Consider the following 19,047-nt stretch of genomic DNA (forward strand, 5'->3'; position numbering starts at 1 on the left):
GTTGTTGGTTTTTATTAAAAAAAAGTTTATTGGCCGAAAAGCATACAAATGTAACACAAAAAGCACTTTTTGTACAAAACTTAAGTTATTACACTGAATGAGAGTGTTTGGAATTTCATTACACAGCGATAACTGGAACCACATCTGGACAACTGGTCTCCATGGCTTCAGCCGTGTCCTGCACTGAAAACGTGGAAAAGTTCTCGTCTGCAATTTTCTGTTTTTTGTAAGGTTACATACTGCATTTGACACAACTTAAGAGAAACTGCCTTTTACCTGTAGTGAGGTCTATGAAGAGCTCAGGTGGGTCTGGAGGGGCAGCAATGCCCATGGCCTTCCTGATGCCGTAGATACTGCTGACATCACATGGGGCCACCTGACTAGTCAGCTCAGCCAAGTTTGATGTCACCTTCTCAGCTGTAAAGGTAGGAGGATGAACGTGAAGACAGCAGGAAATTAAGATATTAAGAAAAAGCAGATTTAAAAAAAAAACAAAAAAAAAACAGATGTATGACTGGTTGTATTTACCAGGCCTACATCTGGTTATTTTTTGTTTGTTTTAATCTATATATCTATTGATACTCTGACTTGGATCAGCTGCTGTTTGGAGCTGCAAAAACAGTGTCCTCTGGTGGGCAAAACAGGCAACACTCATATTTGAAGGGCGTTTCTCACATCTCTCCTTTACTTAAATTTTCATTTATTAACTGTTGAATACACAGATACAGACGTATCAACAAACTGCTAATAATGTTAAATGTGATGGCAGGAGCATGCTGCTGACATGTTTATCATGGTGACAACACTTGAGGCAAGATAACGGAACTGCTATTAACCTTGTTATTATATTATATTAATTAAATTATCCTACATTTTAATGGTGAACTGAATAAAGAAATAGCTTCCTGCCTTTACACTTAACATGATTTGATTGGCTGGTGCCTGTATTGGCATTCTACATGACTAACTATTAAGTTATCAGTACAAACGGCGAGCGAGAGAAAGAAAGAAAACTGATATGAACTGAACCACATTTCTTAAGAACTGTTACATCCATTACAAAATGTCACTTTACAGGAAGTGACCTCAGGAAAAACAAGCTGATATGTTGATACATGTTGATAGCTGGAAGTGGCTTAAATATATGGTTTAAATGCTCTACCATGGAAAGGAAGCAATCAATGAATCATCCTAAATCAGTGAGTAAACTGATGGGCAGGTTTGCGAAATTGTATTTAAACAAAAAGAAATTCATTTCATTCTTGTCCTATTGTAAGATAATCAGCCTAGTGTGGCTGACTGTACTTACAGTAATTGACGTTTCTTGTTTAAAGTCTCCTACATTTTGATGCTGAACTGAATAAGGAACTAGCTCCCTCGGCTTAATTTGATTGGCTGGTGCCTGTGCTGGCATTCCACAAGGCTATCTCTTAAGTTATCAGAAAAATACTTGTTACAGCATGTAACAATTCAGTTCAGCACTGCATGAAGTCACACCATCCTAAGTAACAATTTACCGAGTAAAGAGGTTATTTTAAACACAAAAGTATTAAATGGTGATCAAGGACAACCGTTTATCTGAAAACCCTATTAATTGTAAATATAGCCTATGAAATTAGAGGTCGCTTTTTAATTTTATAAAGTCATCTGAAATAGAGAGCTACGTATTGCCATTCAGCATAAAAGTTCTTTTCCACAAAATGTGTCTCTTAGCCTCTTAAGCCCCAAAGGGGTTTCTGAGCTTCCTGCTCAAAAATGTAATGCCCAAATTTAATTGATTATTTCTCTGCAATTACAAACTCTGTCCTTACAATCTTGGTATCAAAATAAAGCTAACACTTGGGAAATTTCATCAGAGGTGTAAATATTGAAGCAGATATTACTGTGTCAAAGTTACTGAGACTGGAACACAGAAAAAGTAACTAGATTTTATCCTCGCCTATTTTTTTTTTTTTAGCTTATAACCCTTTTAAAAATATGGCTCAGATCACATTTGGTTCCAGAAATTCAGTAACCAACATATAAACATCATCTGTGCAAAGATTTGTTTCTAAAATGAAACGGTGAAAAAATTACAGCCCTGTCAATACACGAATATCCAGATGTTGTACAAAAATGTCAAATTTTGGCACAATTGTACACCATGCCAGTTGATTTTTTAGGTATTAAAGAGCAGAAATTAATAAGGCCTAAAAATGCTTTTTTTAAAAATATATTTTTGAAGAATTAACCACACATTTACATGGTAATGGCCCTTTTCTGCAGTGCGCATAGAGCGTTTGATTGGCCTCTGGCCCTTTAAACTCCGAGGGGCTGTAACTTTGGTTTCTTTTGGTCAATTTGCGTGATTGACACCTTTTTAATCGTTTGAGCCAATAGATTCACTGTAACGATGCCAAGTTCACGTCACTTCAACCATTTAGACGTTGTAATGCCAAAACCTACGTGGGCCCAAATTTACTACATGTTGCATCTGTCCAGTCACGTGTCTGTAGGTGGGTCTAAAATGGAGGTTGTTGACGGAAAACGGCTCTGATGTGGCTAGGTAGGCATGGTAACTACTGGTAATCACGTGGCTACCAGCGAAAAATAACGGAGGAAATTGGGACGGTAAGCCAATTTCTGTCTTAGCGCATTTGCGCCACTGTGTGTTTTTGTGGTCTTCTTTTGCGGCTCATTCAGTGAATTTTGGTCTGATCGTGGTGAAACTTGGTGTGTGGAGTCAGTGATAGCCCTGGAAGCTAACCAGTGCGTTTGGTGGTTGTAGAAATGGTTTATATGACATTTTGGCTGAGATTCTGAGGTTTCTGTGGATACCACACGTCTGGACTTATATTTCTCAACCAGCGTTATAATCGATTAAACGTGATCTCCTCCTTTTTGCCCCCGGTACCGGGGGGTGGGGTTTAAGTGGTTAAAAAAGAAATTTTGGCACAGGTTACATCAAAATGTGTTTTTTCCCCGCTGGGTTCACTCTTTTAAAGACAGCAGACCAATGGATGCCCTTTTTAACTGTAATTTAGATATAAGATCTTGGATGGCAAAAAATGTTTTACAGCTTAACCAGGACAAGACTGAAGTTTTAATCATCGGTCCTGAGCCTCAGAGAGAGAAACTCTTGTCTAAATTACAGGCATTTTCACTGTGTCCTTTGCTACAAGTGAAAAACCTGGGTGTTATTTTTGACTCCGAGCTTGGTTTTATCCCACATATTAAACATGTAACCAAAATTGGATTTTATCATCTAAAAAATATAACCAGAGTCTGCCCTATTCTCTCTCGGGCCAACACGGAGATGTTGACGCATGCTTTTATTACCAGTCCATTGATTACTGTAATGCCCTGCTCTCTGGTCCCCCCAAAAATAATATTTCACCTTTACAACTTTTACAAAACTCTGCAGCTCGTGTGCTGACGAAGACCAGAGGGCGGGTCCACATTACACCGGTTTTAGAAACGCTGCATTGGCTCCCCGTGTGTTTCAGGATCGATTTTGAAGTTCTTTTATTGGTTTTTAAATGTCTTAATGGTCTTGGGCCTTCTTATCTCTCACATTTGCTTTTACCATATGAACCCTCGCAGACCCTGAGGGGGGATGTGTGTGTATGTATGTATGTATCCATGATCGTTTATGTTAATGAGAGTGTGGGGAGTGAGTTGGAGGGCGGGGTGGGCTGCTTTTAACCATGTAAAGCACTTTGTGCTACATTTCTGTATGAAAAGTGCTTTATAAATAAAGATTGATTGATTGAAAGAAAAATATTCTGGAAAGGGGGTCCCAGTGATCTGAATCAGGCCAATGTCTACCACACCTGTGAAGGATGCAGGCTACAGAGGTAAATGAAGTGTTGTTCGAGGTCTACAGCTGACTTTAGTGGAAGAACAAAGACGCCCATGCACTATGAGGCTCTTACCCAGCTCCAGCTCCTTGGCAGTCGGGGCCAGCAAGCAGATCATGTTTGGTGGCTGCTTGGCACTCAGACGTTCCCTCTGAACTTCCTGCAAGTTGCGCAGGAGCTTTGTAGTCTCGTCCAATTTCTGCTGGATGTTCAGGGCTTCTGTGTGAGGGAAGGAGAACACGCAGCAAGTAAATACTTCCTCTGAGTTCCTCCAGTTACCTTCTGGTAACCCCCCCGCAAATCATTTCTTTCTAACACAATATAGCCACTGTTTCTGAGCCCTGACACAGACCCCTGGGTTCTCGTGTTACATTAATACTCGAAGGTGCCGAAAGCTGATGACAGAAGAACTCTAGAAAGATCTCAAAGGAAACATAATAGGACGATGGACAGCTAATATGTCGCTCAAACAGCTTTAGACATTAAAATGTTTACATTATGTACTATCTTGACAGAACAATGAGCCACGGTACACTTATGTATATACATAGGGAGAACAAATATTATAATAAATAATGGCCATGAATTTTAAAAAGTACCATGACAGATTTTTCATCATATCCCCAATACTATGTGAACTTGTAGTTTTCTGATTCTCATTTCTCTTCTCATCAGCATGAGGCAGGTCCTTAAACTGCCTGTAGTGCCACAATTCTTATTTCCTGCCATCAAGAAAAGGCATTAAAAATATTTCTGCTGAGTTAAAAATTAATACCACTAAGAAGGAAAATAAATCCCTTTTTGATTGTCATACCATCAAAGAACGATGGGAAGCCAGTGGGGACAGTAACAGTGCATTCATGCAGAATAATTGAAAAGATACATTCCCATGTTGGCTTTGTCATCTCAGTTTTATTTAAATAGCAACAGCATTCATCCAAAGGTACTTTTAATCTTAAAGATAAAGATCCTGCAAAAAATTGGGACTAAGAATTATGACACGAGAACTGAAGGTCTGCAAACTTGTATCATAATTCCATCATGCTCTATCACAATATCCATTGTAGGATGTTAATGCTCAGGTAGATCCTGGTAGTCTGGTGAGTGCTGTGATATTTAAAGATGTTTTTTTTCTCCAGGTAAATTTCAGTATTTTGATGATCATGTTTATGATTAAGTGACGTTCCCTGTGGTAAAAAACAAAAAAAAGGGCTGTTTTCCCTACTGCCCATTTCCCTAAAAAACAACAACAACAAAAAACTCCCCAAAAAACAACAACCAAAACCCAGGTATGAATTGAACCACTTAAGAATTGTTAGGGTCAGGGCTGTAGTGACTGAAAGTTTCCTGTGGATGTAGATCTACATGTGTATGTAGATGTAGAACATTAGGTGCTTGATTTTGGCAAAAAATTTCATCACAATTACTAAGGTCACAAGTTTTTGATCATGTAATTAACACAGATCCAGGGCTGAGGACCGGGCAGTGACAAAAAATGAACTGAATGAGTCCATCAATGTAATTTGGGCTTTTGGGTGGAAAAAAAAACGTGGAGGTGCCTGAATGACAAAACGAGCATGATTGCGAAACAGAATTCGGCACAATAAGCATTTTATCTTGATTAGCTTGTTTTCATCATGGAAAGATGAAAAGTATTAATGACATGTGTTTATAGTGCTTTCTAAAGGAACCAAATTAAACATTTTAAAGATGTTCTGATCATTCCTAAAAGTGTAATTAGCTGCCACTTTAAATACAGAAAAAAAAAAGTCAGACGTTTTACCCTCAGAAAGCTCCTCAGTCATCTGCAGGCCTGCAGCAGAGCGCAGGAAATCCAGTCTGTCACATGTTTGGGGGTCAGCTACCTACCAAAGACAGAGGGGAAACAACATGGTTAGTTAGATTAGAAAAATGCATTCCACACTGGACATAAAAGGGAACATCACAATCTTTTGAAGCTTCTTTTGTCATGCTACTTCTTCACTACAATAAAATCAGGCCTAATCAAAAGCTGCAACACCCGAGCAGGGGATGAGAGTAAACTGGAGGGCGGCCAAAAACAGCAAGAAGCTAGCACAAAGGGCCGCTGTTTGTCTGACGGTGGGCCCCTGCTCTGGTTTCCTCTACTGCTCTGAGGAGCGATTCAGCTTCACAGTCAGTGGGCAGTAGAGGAAAACAGTCCTCTCAAAATTCTCCAACAGCGGGCCTTGAGCATGTAGTACTGCTGTGTTTTAAAAGGAAATGTTCTTTCCATCTTTACACCAGGCCCCTGCTATGTTGACACAGCTGGTGGATGCAGCAGTCATCAGCTGAGGCCATCTAGAACACAAATTAAATCCATGGGGTATAATGGAGGAGCACGTGATATGCTTTGCACTGAACAGCAGCAGCTTCAAAAGCAGTGCTGATGAGGATGAGTGGCTCCGGTTTTGTATTACATAGCGAACGCTGGCACTCGTCACTCGACTCACCTCACGCACATTTCTATTACATGCTGCACATTTTTTGATCAGGGTTTCAGCTCCAGATTCTCTCACCTCCACGGTATCCTTGTCCTCTTGTATATTTGACAGCTGCTCTACTTGCTGGAGGAAAAAAAATGACAAAAACACCCCCCCCAAAGCAAAACAAAAACATTTATTTAGTCAACTGGAAGACTTTCCTGTCCTGAAACAAAAAACAACAAATGACGTCAGAGAAAAGCTTACTTGCTCGGTGTCCTTCAAGATTCTTGAATGCTCTCCGTTTGTCACTGCATCCAGGAGGTTGTCTGCCAGTTTGTACACATACTCTTCTGATTTGGCCAGGAACTCTGACAAGCTGCCAAACAACCAACCAAATGAAACTTTACTAGTTATTTACTAGTTATTTCCTATGCAGCAGCGGTGTAAAAGTCTGAATCATTTTGTTGACTGAGAATAATGACAAGTAGTTGATATTGACACTCCTGCAAATTGGTGGAAAAATAACTGCACCGCCTACACAACCAGTCAAATAAGGACGTGCTACTAATGGTAATTAAAGATTTTCATTAATTTGTAAACAAAAATCATACTGTGCTTTTCCGTTTAGAGGAAAAAACAGACACAAGAGACGAGCATGTGGTAACAATAAGCTAAATACATATAGTAATATGTAGTAGTCCCAGTTTCCCATAGCCCCTTGGAAAAATTGATTGCTTACACCCCCCCCCCCCCCCCCTTTTTTTTTTTTTTTAAATCACCTTGCATTTACTGAACTTTTCAGTTGAATGATTTAAGGATCAACCATATATATATATATATGTATTTCCTTAAAATTATCCTAAAAATTATGTAGAAAAATAAAATTGAAATTAAAATTCTGTCATGGATAACTAATGGTCCCCACTGGCTGCAGCCGTCATCATAGAACGAGCCCATGTAGCTTCACCTACTCAAACCTTTTTATGGCTTTTATATTCCCTAGATCTTTTTCATTCTGAACACTTTGGAGTTCCACAAGATGTACCAACCTGTTATGAGCATGAACATCATGAGAGAATAAAACAGAAACAAGATGAAACTGAAGTTTACGAAGAGATGAAGGGTTTGAGTCAGGGTGAGGCTCCGCTTACAGTTTACCTCCTCCTGATACAGAAAATCCAGTGGAAAAAGAGGAACATCTGGAAAGTAATCAGTGAGGAATGCCTCGCTGCTTAAAAGACACAGAGCTCGGGTCCTTATACAGACACGCTGTTCATACCTGTCTGAGCCCTGCAGGCTGGACTCGTCTCCATAGAGAGAGTAGATAAGGTCAGAATCTTCCTTGCTGATGTTGGCGAAGCTGGAGTCGTAGGTTGGCGCGTAGGAGGTGAATGGCCCATAGTTCATGTAGGACACTGTGGAAAGTGCCGCACACAGATAATTTATTGTCTTTCCTTTGAGACTCTGATATCAACAATATGGAGAAACATAAAGGTAGAGCCGTACCTGGGGTGATCCTGTTCCTCTTGTCCTCCCTGAAACCCTGCAAGGTGTTCACACCGCTCTGCAGCCGGTTGGACATCATGCCGAGTTTCACAGGACAATAACCCACATCTGCAACAGCAAACACAGTTTTTTCCCCTCAAGTCTCTGGCTGCATCATCATTTCTTTTATAGGTCTGGAAATACTAATCAACCATTAAAATTTCCCAGTCATAGTTTACAGAAATTAAAATCAAAGAAGCCAAAGGAAACTTATATTTCGCTTTTTTGTGTATAAGATGTTGTTGTGTAAAGTGGATATATTATGCTTCTATATTTGTATTTTTGGACTTCAAGAGTGGTGCAGCCTTTCAGTTCATCCACGGCCAGAGCTTACAACAGAAGCTGATGGTGTTTTCATTTATAACTGTGTGGGCTGCAGTGATGGAGTCGTGTAGTTACATTTCTAGCGTTTCAGAACATTTTGCGCTTATAATGTCTCTGTGATGTAGATTTAACACAGAAGTATAACTCCAACTGAAAACAGACTGTTTTAGCTCCTCTTTCTTTAAGCTGTTTCCTTCTGATTGGTTGTCCTACATAAACCCCTTTGACTCAAAATTCAAGCCTGCACTTTTGGCCTAAAGGGATTAATGGTATATGAGCTGATCTTTTTACATTAAAGCCATATTCAATATGAACATCCACCGCTGTGGCAAATTGTAATAATTGGTCTAATTGAGCTCTTTTATAGTTCCAAAATGGTCTCACCTCCTGCTGAGGGATCTGCTGGGTTGAGGATAGCCAGAGTGGTGGAGCCATCTGACTTCCGCCTTGCAAACTCCAACTACAAAACAAACAGTGATAGTGAAAGAGGAATAAAAATAATGAGAAAATATTACATTATTGGATTGTAGTTAATTAGATAAGACACAATGGACATCAGATAAATAACCAGCACTGACTCTACAACATCGTCTCCAGAGTCTAAAACAAAAAAGAAGGTGTGGATATATTTTAAACTGGGGCCCTTACTGGTTTTTAAACACAAAGCCTAATTTTTAAAGTAGAGCGCCAAAGCTCTTTTGGCAAAACAAAAGCGGCAAAGCATTTTTATTCATGCTCTAAATCTCTGTGGTCACAGACTGCACACACAGCCTGTAAAAATAACAGTGAGCACTGATTACATCACAAAACTAAAAACACAGTGTCCAGAACATGTAACTCAAGTCTTTTCAACCTTAAGCAGCTGTTCTGTAATTCTAAAGAAATTACAAAAATGTGAAGTAAAAAAACAAACTATTCTTCCACTATGATCTGTTTATTAATAAAAGGAAACATCAGTATATCTTGATTCAACTTTATGGGCCAAAATTCCTAAATGGGGCAAAATAGCGCGTGAGTGCAATCGCCAAATAGCGCTAAAGTTCAAAAGGTTAACAACTCTTACAATTTTGTCCATTTGTAAATATTGAGAGAACTTTTTTTTCTGGTGCAACATATTAGTAAATCTGGCCCTATGGGGTTAAACGAGGATCTGCCGGGGTTAGTTGGTTCGCTTTGTCTTACTTTTTTCCCCTCACTGAGAAGAAAAAAAGAAAACATAAGTAAATATTTACAATTTATATGTAATGGAAATCTGAAAGGATTAATATATGTCTCATATTAGATTTTCCTTATCTAATCTGCAATGACTTTTCTTAATCCTGCTTCTTCTCATGTCTTTTTTTTCATCTACCCTTCAGATCATTTCATTCAATTACTGCTTTCAACTTTCAACAAGCTCTTGCTGGCTACGTACTCTAAAGCGAGTTAAATTGCATCTGCTCTTAAGTGTAAACAATTGGGATTTATGCTTAAGAAATTACATTTCCGCTATACATGAGTTTAACTTCTCCTTTCCATGGTTACTATTTTGATTCATAAGATAACCATGGTGCAAAATACTGCGTTATACTGTGTGATAATGTATTTAGTGTTGGAAATTTTGTCTAAATCAGTAAAAACTGCTTAAGATTTATGAGCAAGTCATTCCACAAAGTTATTTAGAACATTCTTAAGAGAATGGGACCTGTAATACCACAATGCCATCTGAAACATTATGATCTAAAAGATCAGATATATCAGTTTGAAAGCGTGTTCTTGTGTTTAACTCTGTTTTCTCACATCAGACTGCAGCACTCTGTTGGACAGCTTTCCTCCAGACTTCTCAATGACCTTGCGTATTTCCTGAAGCTCTTTCTCTGCTTTTGCTGCTTCGTCCTTAGAGTCTTTGTCCTGTCTGCAAATGAAAAACAAATTGAAAGATGCCAGATGATGAGACACTGTGACCGTGAATGTACTTTGTGGCAACAACAAAAAGTATACACACAGCAGAGAGGAAATTTGCAGGAGTTTTTCTGTTCATTGTATGCCCACAATCTGTGTTCATTCCTCAGATAATTTACCTGTAAGCGTTTGCTGACGTCAACGAACAGATTTTGAGACAGCATATTTTACGAGATAAAAGGTAACTGAATGAAAAACAGCCTACTACGTGGCTTTCTGGGGCTCGTCCTCTTATAGCGAGTCATAATAAAATGCATAATGTCAGCATACGGGTTCTGTTACATCACCAAGTTAAAACACAGCTGTAAAAGATGATAGCCAAGAGAAAACAAGCCCCAGCATGTCATCAGGCATTCCCCACATTCTCAGCCTCCAGCTCCACAGTGGAAAACAAGCTCACAGGAATCAACACGGTGCACTTATGGGAAACTGTTTCCACTCATATGCTGCATCTCTTCATATTTCTCAGTTCTGCTGATACAAATGTGAAACCTTCTACTCTTTTAATTTTACAAATATGTAATTGTGTCAGGCCAACTGTAATTTTAAGGGGTTAAAATATTGACAGTATGGTCAGGAGTATTATTAAAATCCCTCTTGCAGTCTGGGCTCTCCAAGCTACACTTAAATGTGGCATCAAGGCTTAAGGACACGTGTGCAAAGTCAACATGTGAAAGGACCTGGGAGTGCTGGGTGTCTGTGACCTCTCGCTGCTGTCTGTAGTCGCAGGTCCCTCCTTGTTCTGGTCCAGAAAGGTGCTCGTTTGTTCCTCAGATTTCAAAGGTTGTTTGGCAGAAGGGTCAAGACCAGCCATAAAATCTATGCTTTGCTTCAGGCTGTCCAGCCTTTCCTATTAGGGAAGGTGAAAAACATGCTTTTTACTTGGGTTTAAGAAAGAGAAAAAAAATAACCAAGGAGAAGAAAACTGTGGTGCTGAGTTTGTGAGCATCTGCTGCCCCCAACTGTTGCTTTGTTCCTAAAGCAAGGTTACAGCAGCCTGACTTACAGATTATTTTACAGCAGGCTATTTATCAGTAGAGAACACCTGGGTCCTTATTTGAATGCTATTTTGGAACTTTTAGTACATAATTCACTTTTCTCCTGTCTCAATTATTGTAACTCACTTTTTATGTAAATGGCCTGTATTTGTATAGTGCTTCACTTAGTCCCTAAGGATCCCAAAGCGCTTTACACTACATTCATTCACCCATTCACACACTGGTGATGGCAAGCTACATTGTAGCCACAGCTGCCCTGGGGTACACTGACAGAGGCGAGGCTGCCGGACACTGGCGACACCAGGCCCTCTGACCACCACCACCAGTAGTGGTGAAGTGTCTTGCCCAAGGACACAACGACCCAGACTGTCTGAGCCGGGGCTCGAACTGGCAACCTTCCGATTACAAGATGAACTGCCAACTCTTGAGCCACAATCTTTAGATTACTATGAGCCTGTTTTCAAATTGTTCAGAATGCAGCAGCTCTGCTGCTCACAAAAACAAAACATTTTAGTTAATTTTAAAATGTTATTAATAACACATAAAGCCCTACATGGCCAGGCTCCTGTCTATATAACAGTGCTAGTGACACCACATTCCAACAACTGGCCTCTCCAGTCATCTGATTACAGTCTGTGAACTAGGGCTGCTCAATTAATCGAATTTTAATCACGATTACGATCTGGGCTTTCAACGATCATTAAAAATGACTGAGCCGATTATTAGCCCCTCCCTCATTTATCCGCGACACCTTAAAGGCCGGTCCGTGAAAATATTGTCGGGCATAAACCGGTCCGTGGCGCAAAAAAGGTTGGAGACCGCTGATTAAGAGGACCCGAGGGAAGCTCGGAAAGCTAAGCAGAAGTTATTTGGAGAGTGACTGCCGTTGGTTGAAAAGAGAGTTTAAAAAAGAAAAACTTCAGTGGTGTTGCACACTATTTTATATTATTTTTTTAAAGTCATTGTTAACCCTTTAAAGCCGTCAGAGCAGCAAGCTCCGTTTTGCGTAACTATTTTTAAATCCCTGTAGAACCTGAACCGTGTAAGCTAGCGCAATAATTTGTTTTGCATATGAAACCGGAGGAGTTGTATTTACATCTGATGCCATCAGCTTGTCCTCGGTCACGGTTTCGTTCCACATATAGCTTTGCAAAAATTGCATAAAAAGCGCTTGCAGGAACAAAAACATAATATTCCAGAAACACGCTTTGCCGTTCCTATCAGCTGTTCGTAACACTTCCCACAGTGAAATGATGCACATGCTGTTTTCTTTGCAAATTTGCATCATAGGATTGTTTTTTGTTTTTCATGCAGTATATAAAAATTGCTGTATCTCCAAAATAAAACTATGAAAACACTCAAAATAAATTTCCTGTGGTGGGAAACTATTTTTTGCAACTTTATTGTATTTAAAGTTTTGAGGGATAAACCTCTTAAATTTCTCCAAGTAGAAATATATGTAAACAAAACAAAAGCGATTTTCAATTTTTTTTGTAGTTTATTGCACTTTTTTGCAATTTATGTAATTACTATGGACTTAATGCATACATATTATTAAAATATGGGCTATAACAGTTGTACTGATGTATAGCAACTTGAAATGCTCCCACAAATGGCACTACAGCATGTAAAAAAATAATATAAGCTCTGGTGGACTTGGTTCTATAGTAGGTCTTAAAGGGTTAAATAAATATCGTCAAATAATCGTGATCTCAATTTCAGTGAAAATAATCGTGATTATCATTTTTGCCATAATCGAGCAGCCCTACTGTGAACTATTCCACACTCTTCTATTTTAAATCCAGAGACGACCAAGCTTTTGAGGTTTCAGCTCACTAACTTTGATACAAGCTTCCTTGTTTTAAAAGACTGATGACAGCAAATTTTTATATGTTAACTTTTCTTAAAATGTTTACCCCTTCGTATGTAAGAACGAATGTAAGACTGTATGTTTCATTTTCTGTCTGTACTATTACTATGGAACTATGTGTTTTAAAAAGTGCCATTCAAATAATGTTATGGTTATATAATTATAAAAGAAAAATTGGTGCATATGAATGCAGTATGTTTGTGTGCAGGTTTTATTGCTGACAGATGTCTACAAAGAAAGTACAACAGCTAATGTAGACACAAATCGTCTTTACAACTTTAAAATTACTGCAAAGTTTGTCATACATTAGGCTTTATAAAAATTTAGATGCACAAAAAATTATTTGAAATAATTTGAAATAATATATTTTTGGGGGCTTTCAAACAGAAGTTTTCTGTTATCATGTACACTGTTTTAAAATAAAGCTCCTTAATTTTTAATTTTTTAAAAACTTGATGAACCTTTCCTGGAGTGTGAACACCTCCGAGCTGCTGAAAAAGGCCCAACAGAGACTGTACTTCCTGAGAATTCTCAGGAGGAATAACATCACACAGAGACTGCTGGTGTCCTTCTACAGAGCCACCATTGAGAGTGTTCTAACTTACTGCATATGCATCTGGTACACTAGCTGCACAGGGGCTCAGAGGAAAGCACTCCAAGGGATCATTAACACCGCCCAAAAGATCACTGGCTGCCCTCTCCCCACACTGGAAGTTCTACACAACGCCCACTGTTTTAAAAAGGCCCAAAACATCATAAAAGACACCTCACATCCTGGCCACTCCCTGTTCGAACTGTTGCCCTCAGGCAGACGGTACAGGGCAATCAGAGCAAGGACTAATAGACTCAAACACAGCTGTTATCCAACTGCAATAACACATCTGAATACTACAAAAAAAATGTCCATCACGCCACTCTTGTGTTAATCTATGCACGGTCTGAAGCATGTGTGTGGGAATGTATGTGAATGTTTTACTGTTATATCTTATTAGTATTTTAAGTATTCTATCTATTTTATTTATTGAATTTTATTGTTTTATTTATATTTTGATATTGCTAGGGATGATGCAATGATCGGGGACCATTCTTAATTTCGTTGTTCTCATGACAATGACAATAAAGTTTCTGATTCTGATTTTCTGAAATTACCCCCAAGTAAAAGAGGTCAAAGAAAATGACGGTCCAAGGTCACGATACCTGGCTCAAGATCTTCATTCCTGAATGTAACAGTTTCCGTGCTGCTTTGTGGTAGATTGTCTCAGGTTTGTTGTAAATCATGGCATTTTCACACATAATCCTGAAATCAACCTGCATCAATGACATGCGTAACATTTTAAAGCATGACAAATACAACAGCTTCTGTTAGTTAAAACACACTAAAAATGTGTTCAAATGTGGCCTTTAGGGAAAACAAATATACTTAACATTTTTAACATGATTTAAATTTTTTTTGAATAAGGTGAAGACATCATTGACAAAGTTTTAGCAGTTTGATCAAACAAAGAAGTATAATCTGTAAATTGCACTGAAGCTACTTGTCATCAAAGACAGGCAAAAAACATCAAGTATCAGAACATACATTAAGAAGGGAAAAAATACTAATTTTTTCACCCAAAACAAGTATCATTAGTGGATGTAAAAGGACCTGGGAGTCCTCCATAAGCACCACGTCAGTGTGTCCTACAGTAAGCTAGAGTATCAGCAATTACAAGAGCTGTGTCTTTAAACTTGAAAGAACGGTTTTATTTATTTCTTCTAACCGAATGCAATAGTACACAGACATGTACCTTGAGTTCATCCAGTGACTGGTAGCACTCTTTCTTTACTTTGTCCTTCATTGTACTGAAGTCCATGGGACGCTTGATGACTGCAGAGTAACCAGGAGCAATGAGGTCTGTCACTGGAAATGAAAAGAATGCGTTCGGGTCTTTCCTGCAGAGGAGACACAAACAGTTTTTAGTTGCAGAAATATCATTACCTAATGCGGTGAGTTGCTCACCTCATTATTTATAGATATTACTAAATGTCAAATAAAAATGTAAATGCACAATTATCCCTGATCAATAGGTGATAAATGCTGCTGCACCTTTGGAGCTGCCTGATGAGCTGATTCAAAGCTTCCTGCAGAGGAGTCTGTTCTTTTTCTGTGGAAAGGAGCAAAATAACTTAAGATTCTTTCAACAACCTTCAGAATAAGTGTTAGTATTAATTTGGGAAATATTTAACATTACCTTCCTGTTTATCAATCTCTGAACGTATAGGAGTCCTGCTCTGCTCCCGGTCATCATCTCCATCTGCCTCCTGCCCTTTCTTCTTTTTAGTTACCTAAAATAAACAAACAAACAAACAAACATACATACATACATTAAATTCACACACACACTACCCTTTTAAAATATTTAACATTATATGCTAAATTATCTATACCAACAGATATGATGTTTACCTTCTTCTTCCCCTTTTCCTCCTCTGGTGACCCAAAGCTTTTCTCTTTATCCTTTTTCTTCTTCTTTTTCTTGTCTTTGGGTTTGTCAAAGTCAGCCGGCTGTTCGTCATAAAAAGTGTCAAGGCTCGAGCTTCCTGCCGTCACTTCATTTCCGGACACTTTCAGCACCAGCTTCAGTGGTCTGTCTCCATATTCTGTACAAACAAATATCGATTAATAATCAAAATAATGGTGTGTGACTACAGTGAGAACATACGGCAGCTTAGGAAAGCTAGAAACAATAGCCGCTAACAACTAACTCGAAGTCATTTAACTTACGCTGCACGTCTAGCGAACAATGTATTGTATTCACACATCACCACCTCAGTATTATTATTTTTCATTTTAAAAAATGATGGAAACGTGTAGATATCCATATAACTAAGTCGGGAAGGTAGTTTAGCAATAAGCTAGTTTACCAACTAGCTCTATTGTCGTGCTAACAGTGCTACAATACAAAAACACAGGGTCTACGAGTTAGTTTAAAATGTAAAAACGGTTTATTCTGATAAGCAGTTAAACTGTATGGGATGAAATACCTTCATATCCATGCTTCTCGGACTTATGCTTTTTGTGCTTCTTGCCCATTGTCTATATTTTGGTCTGCACCGGCGGCCAACTGCTGTGGCTGAGCACTGTGGTAGCTGAAGTAAAATTTCACCAGAGGTAGATACACTTGCAGCGTCACCTGTCGGTGCGGCGGTGGTAATACCCATGTCTATGGGTACGGCCGCCCTTCCAGCCGGAAGGAGGCGACATAACCTTTGAAATAAACTTCAATCACGGACCCAGGCCTGCATAACTGCCATTTGCCATGACCCCCCTTTAAAATAACATATGATAATAATCGTTCACCTGGAGAAATCATTCAATCAATCTTAAGCCACATACAAATACAGGGAGCACATGTTAACCACACTCGTTATGTATTGATAATTCAGCACGCCTGAATCATATACAGAATGTTCATTTTCCTTTAATATATGGATAAGTAAAAAATAAAATAAAATAAAAAATCGAGATGCTTAGAAGATATGTCCAACTCCAGTACTGTGAGTATAAACACATACAACAAGGGAAAGTTCATGATGAAAAGAAAAAATGTAGTATTGCACCTTTATGAAGCCAGGAAATTTGCAAGTGGTGCAATATTAGAAAAAACCTGAAGTAACAGCTTGTTTTTTTCCTTTTTTTTAGTCCACTATAAATGTCACACAGTAAACATGCTGAGCTTTTCTTTCCTACAACCAAAGTTGGTCAAACTCAATGCTAAATTTAAAACAAAGGTTTTCAGTTTTACTCGGATTACATCAAGATTAGTTTTTAGAGCTGACATCAGACAACTGTTGACTGTATTCATCAGCAACCCTTTAATACACCTAGAGTGTTGCATACTGGTGTGTTTAACCAGATCGAGTGGCGATCTGCAGTCGTATTTCATCCAGTTTGTAACGGATTGAACGGGCGTTGGAGAGGAATATGATCGGGAGTGGTGGTTTAAACGGACTAGTCTTTAGCCGTGCCCACAGGCCTCCCCGCTTGCCTCTCTTCTGCCTCCGCTCGCAACGTCTCCTCCTGCGGCTTGCTGTTGCGGGTAGCCCCGGGGGTTGCTTAACGATCTCCGGGGGGATGAGATACTCGGATGTTAGTTGAAGATCTCCACGGCTTAGATAACTATCATATCTGATATCATATCTCACAGTACAATAATATTGAATGGGTTGCATTGTTGTATTTTGTCATGTTTCTCAGGTCTTTGTCTGAATTTCTACGAACATTATTGCTAAGGATTGTCTTATTGCATTGGAGTCACACTGGGTTAAATATGTACACTTGGGTTTTAAGGGGTATTTATTATTTTCTTCTTTTTTTTTGGGTTGTATGGAAGCCCCAAACGCAATTTCATTGTTCTTGACAATGACAATAAATAAATAAATACTAAATACTAAATGATCCATATATATTAATTTTAATGCACTGGGTATACTTTTATTGCACTTTTTTCCATAACATTATTTCAGTGATTGAAATCAGTGTCTTAAGACCCAGACACATGTCCTCTACATGTCTTCTATATGCAGCTAACCATGATAAGCCAAGGAAATTCTGGAGATGTTTTATGCAGAGACATTTTTAGCCATAAACTATAATATTTTTCTAAATGTAAAAAGTTATTTGGGTTGTGCAAGACATCACAAAAAGAAAAACAATATTTCTGAAGTCACAAACATTAAAAAGTATATTTGTGCTATCACCTGCAGGAATTTTACTCACCGTATTCTTTGCCTGCTTATAAACAAACTGTGGCAGAGAAATAAAAGTATCAAATACAAAACAAAGACAAAATAAATGAATAGTATAAATATGGTAGTTTACTTGGAAATTGTGCAATTATGCCACTTGTCAACTCTCCAGCCTCTGGATGCAGACTTTAGTAGACTTTTATTTTTTCTTATCCTACAGCAATGTAGTAAACTGGAGCAGAACCCTCCACAAATTACCCTGAATGGTTTGTGTAATGAGTTGGCAGAATATATTGCCATCTTCAACACGGGTGAAGTAAAGTGTCTCTAAAACACAGCGGTTAATATTGAGGTCTTTCTTAAAACTTAAATTTAAAATTTGTTAAAAAAGCAGACACCTCTGTAAAGAAAAGAGAGATGATATTTGGTTGAATGTTGACTTCGCAGGACTCTGTAGCTGCAGGAGCTTCCCTGTCCGTTTTGGAGCTGTTATACTCGGTTAAATTGGGACATATTGTACTGTCTGATGAATGACAGATGTTTTATTCATGGCGGAAAGATAGTCTACATTCTTTGATGCACATTCCAGGTTTTATGAAAAGGGCAAAAGATGAAGTGGAAAACTCGAAAGGAATGAAGATTGACAGAATCCACTATTTGAGCCATTCCTGGTCATAGATGAAGACGTGATATTTATACTCTGTTATCGTTTGAGTCTCCTATCTTAGCAAACTCATCCCCAGCAAATTACTATATTACATTCTTTACATATTCGCTGTTATTGTGTTGGGGAAAAAATCAGTTGCATGTTATCCATGGCCATATTTAAAATTAAAATAACCAGAAAATTTAGTGTAGTAATTCAGAGACTGGTGGTTTTCTTAGGTGTCACTTGTGCAAATGAAAATGCACATACAGCTGTAATTCACTTGGAACTTGATTTAGACCCTCCCTGTGATGAAAAGCCACTGAGTTCCTTATGAAATAGAACGGTCAGGGAAAGTGTTTCCTAGCAATATGCCCACAATTCTCTGAGGGGTAATTGTGTTTTCTTTCCTCCTTGACTAAAATTAAACAAACAAATAAAGGATCATTTGTGGGCCCCAAAAAACAATGGATTTTCATCCTCCCTTAAACCTCTGAAGGCAGCAGAAACAAATTTTTAGCCTGTTTACACTTCCAGCAAATATGAGTTGGAGATTGGATTTGTCTACATAGTAAATGCTGTTAGGAAATTGAGGAAATTGTTTCAGGCCCTAAAACCAAAATAATAAGCTGAAAGACACCAAAATGTTCCACAAAGTTGAGGAGCTTAGTTTCATTTTGGATTGTTTACAGACCAGGAATGATTGGTACAG

The 19,047-nt window shown here is 38.5% G+C and overlaps 1 protein-coding gene across 2 annotated transcripts; it reads right to left on the reverse strand.

Moving 5' to 3' along the window:
* Window position 1: 1 nt before the first annotated feature.
* brd7 (bromodomain containing 7) lies at window positions 2–16,112 on the reverse strand. Of its 2 annotated transcripts, none has more exons than XM_085425719.1 (17): window positions 15,986–16,112; window positions 15,408–15,601; window positions 15,193–15,286; window positions 15,048–15,105; window positions 14,749–14,893; window positions 14,159–14,269; window positions 10,774–10,943; window positions 9,932–10,046; window positions 8,537–8,612; window positions 7,790–7,897; window positions 7,563–7,698; window positions 6,548–6,659; window positions 6,377–6,424; window positions 5,623–5,704; window positions 3,915–4,058; window positions 277–417; window positions 2–178 (listed from the first exon to the last, which is right to left on the reverse strand). In XM_085425719.1, exons 1-17 carry the CDS (start codon window positions 16,032–16,034, stop codon window positions 168–170), a joined length of 1,794 nt encoding a protein of 597 aa, XP_085281845.1. In that variant the 5' UTR covers window positions 16,035–16,112; the 3' UTR covers window positions 2–167. The 2 variants fall into 2 exon arrangements, with proteins under 2 accessions (XP_085281845.1, XP_085281760.1); XM_085425634.1 differs by having other exon boundaries at window positions 2–183.
* Between the last annotated feature and the right edge of the window lie 2,935 nt (window positions 16,113–19,047).

The sequence above is a fragment of the Rhamphochromis longiceps genome, linkage group LG1 (genome assembly GCF_057381845.1).
Source record: "Rhamphochromis longiceps isolate RC_006_pf linkage group LG1, R_longiceps_female_GT1.1, whole genome shotgun sequence".
Classification (NCBI taxonomy): domain Eukaryota; kingdom Metazoa; phylum Chordata; class Actinopteri; order Cichliformes; family Cichlidae; genus Rhamphochromis; species Rhamphochromis longiceps.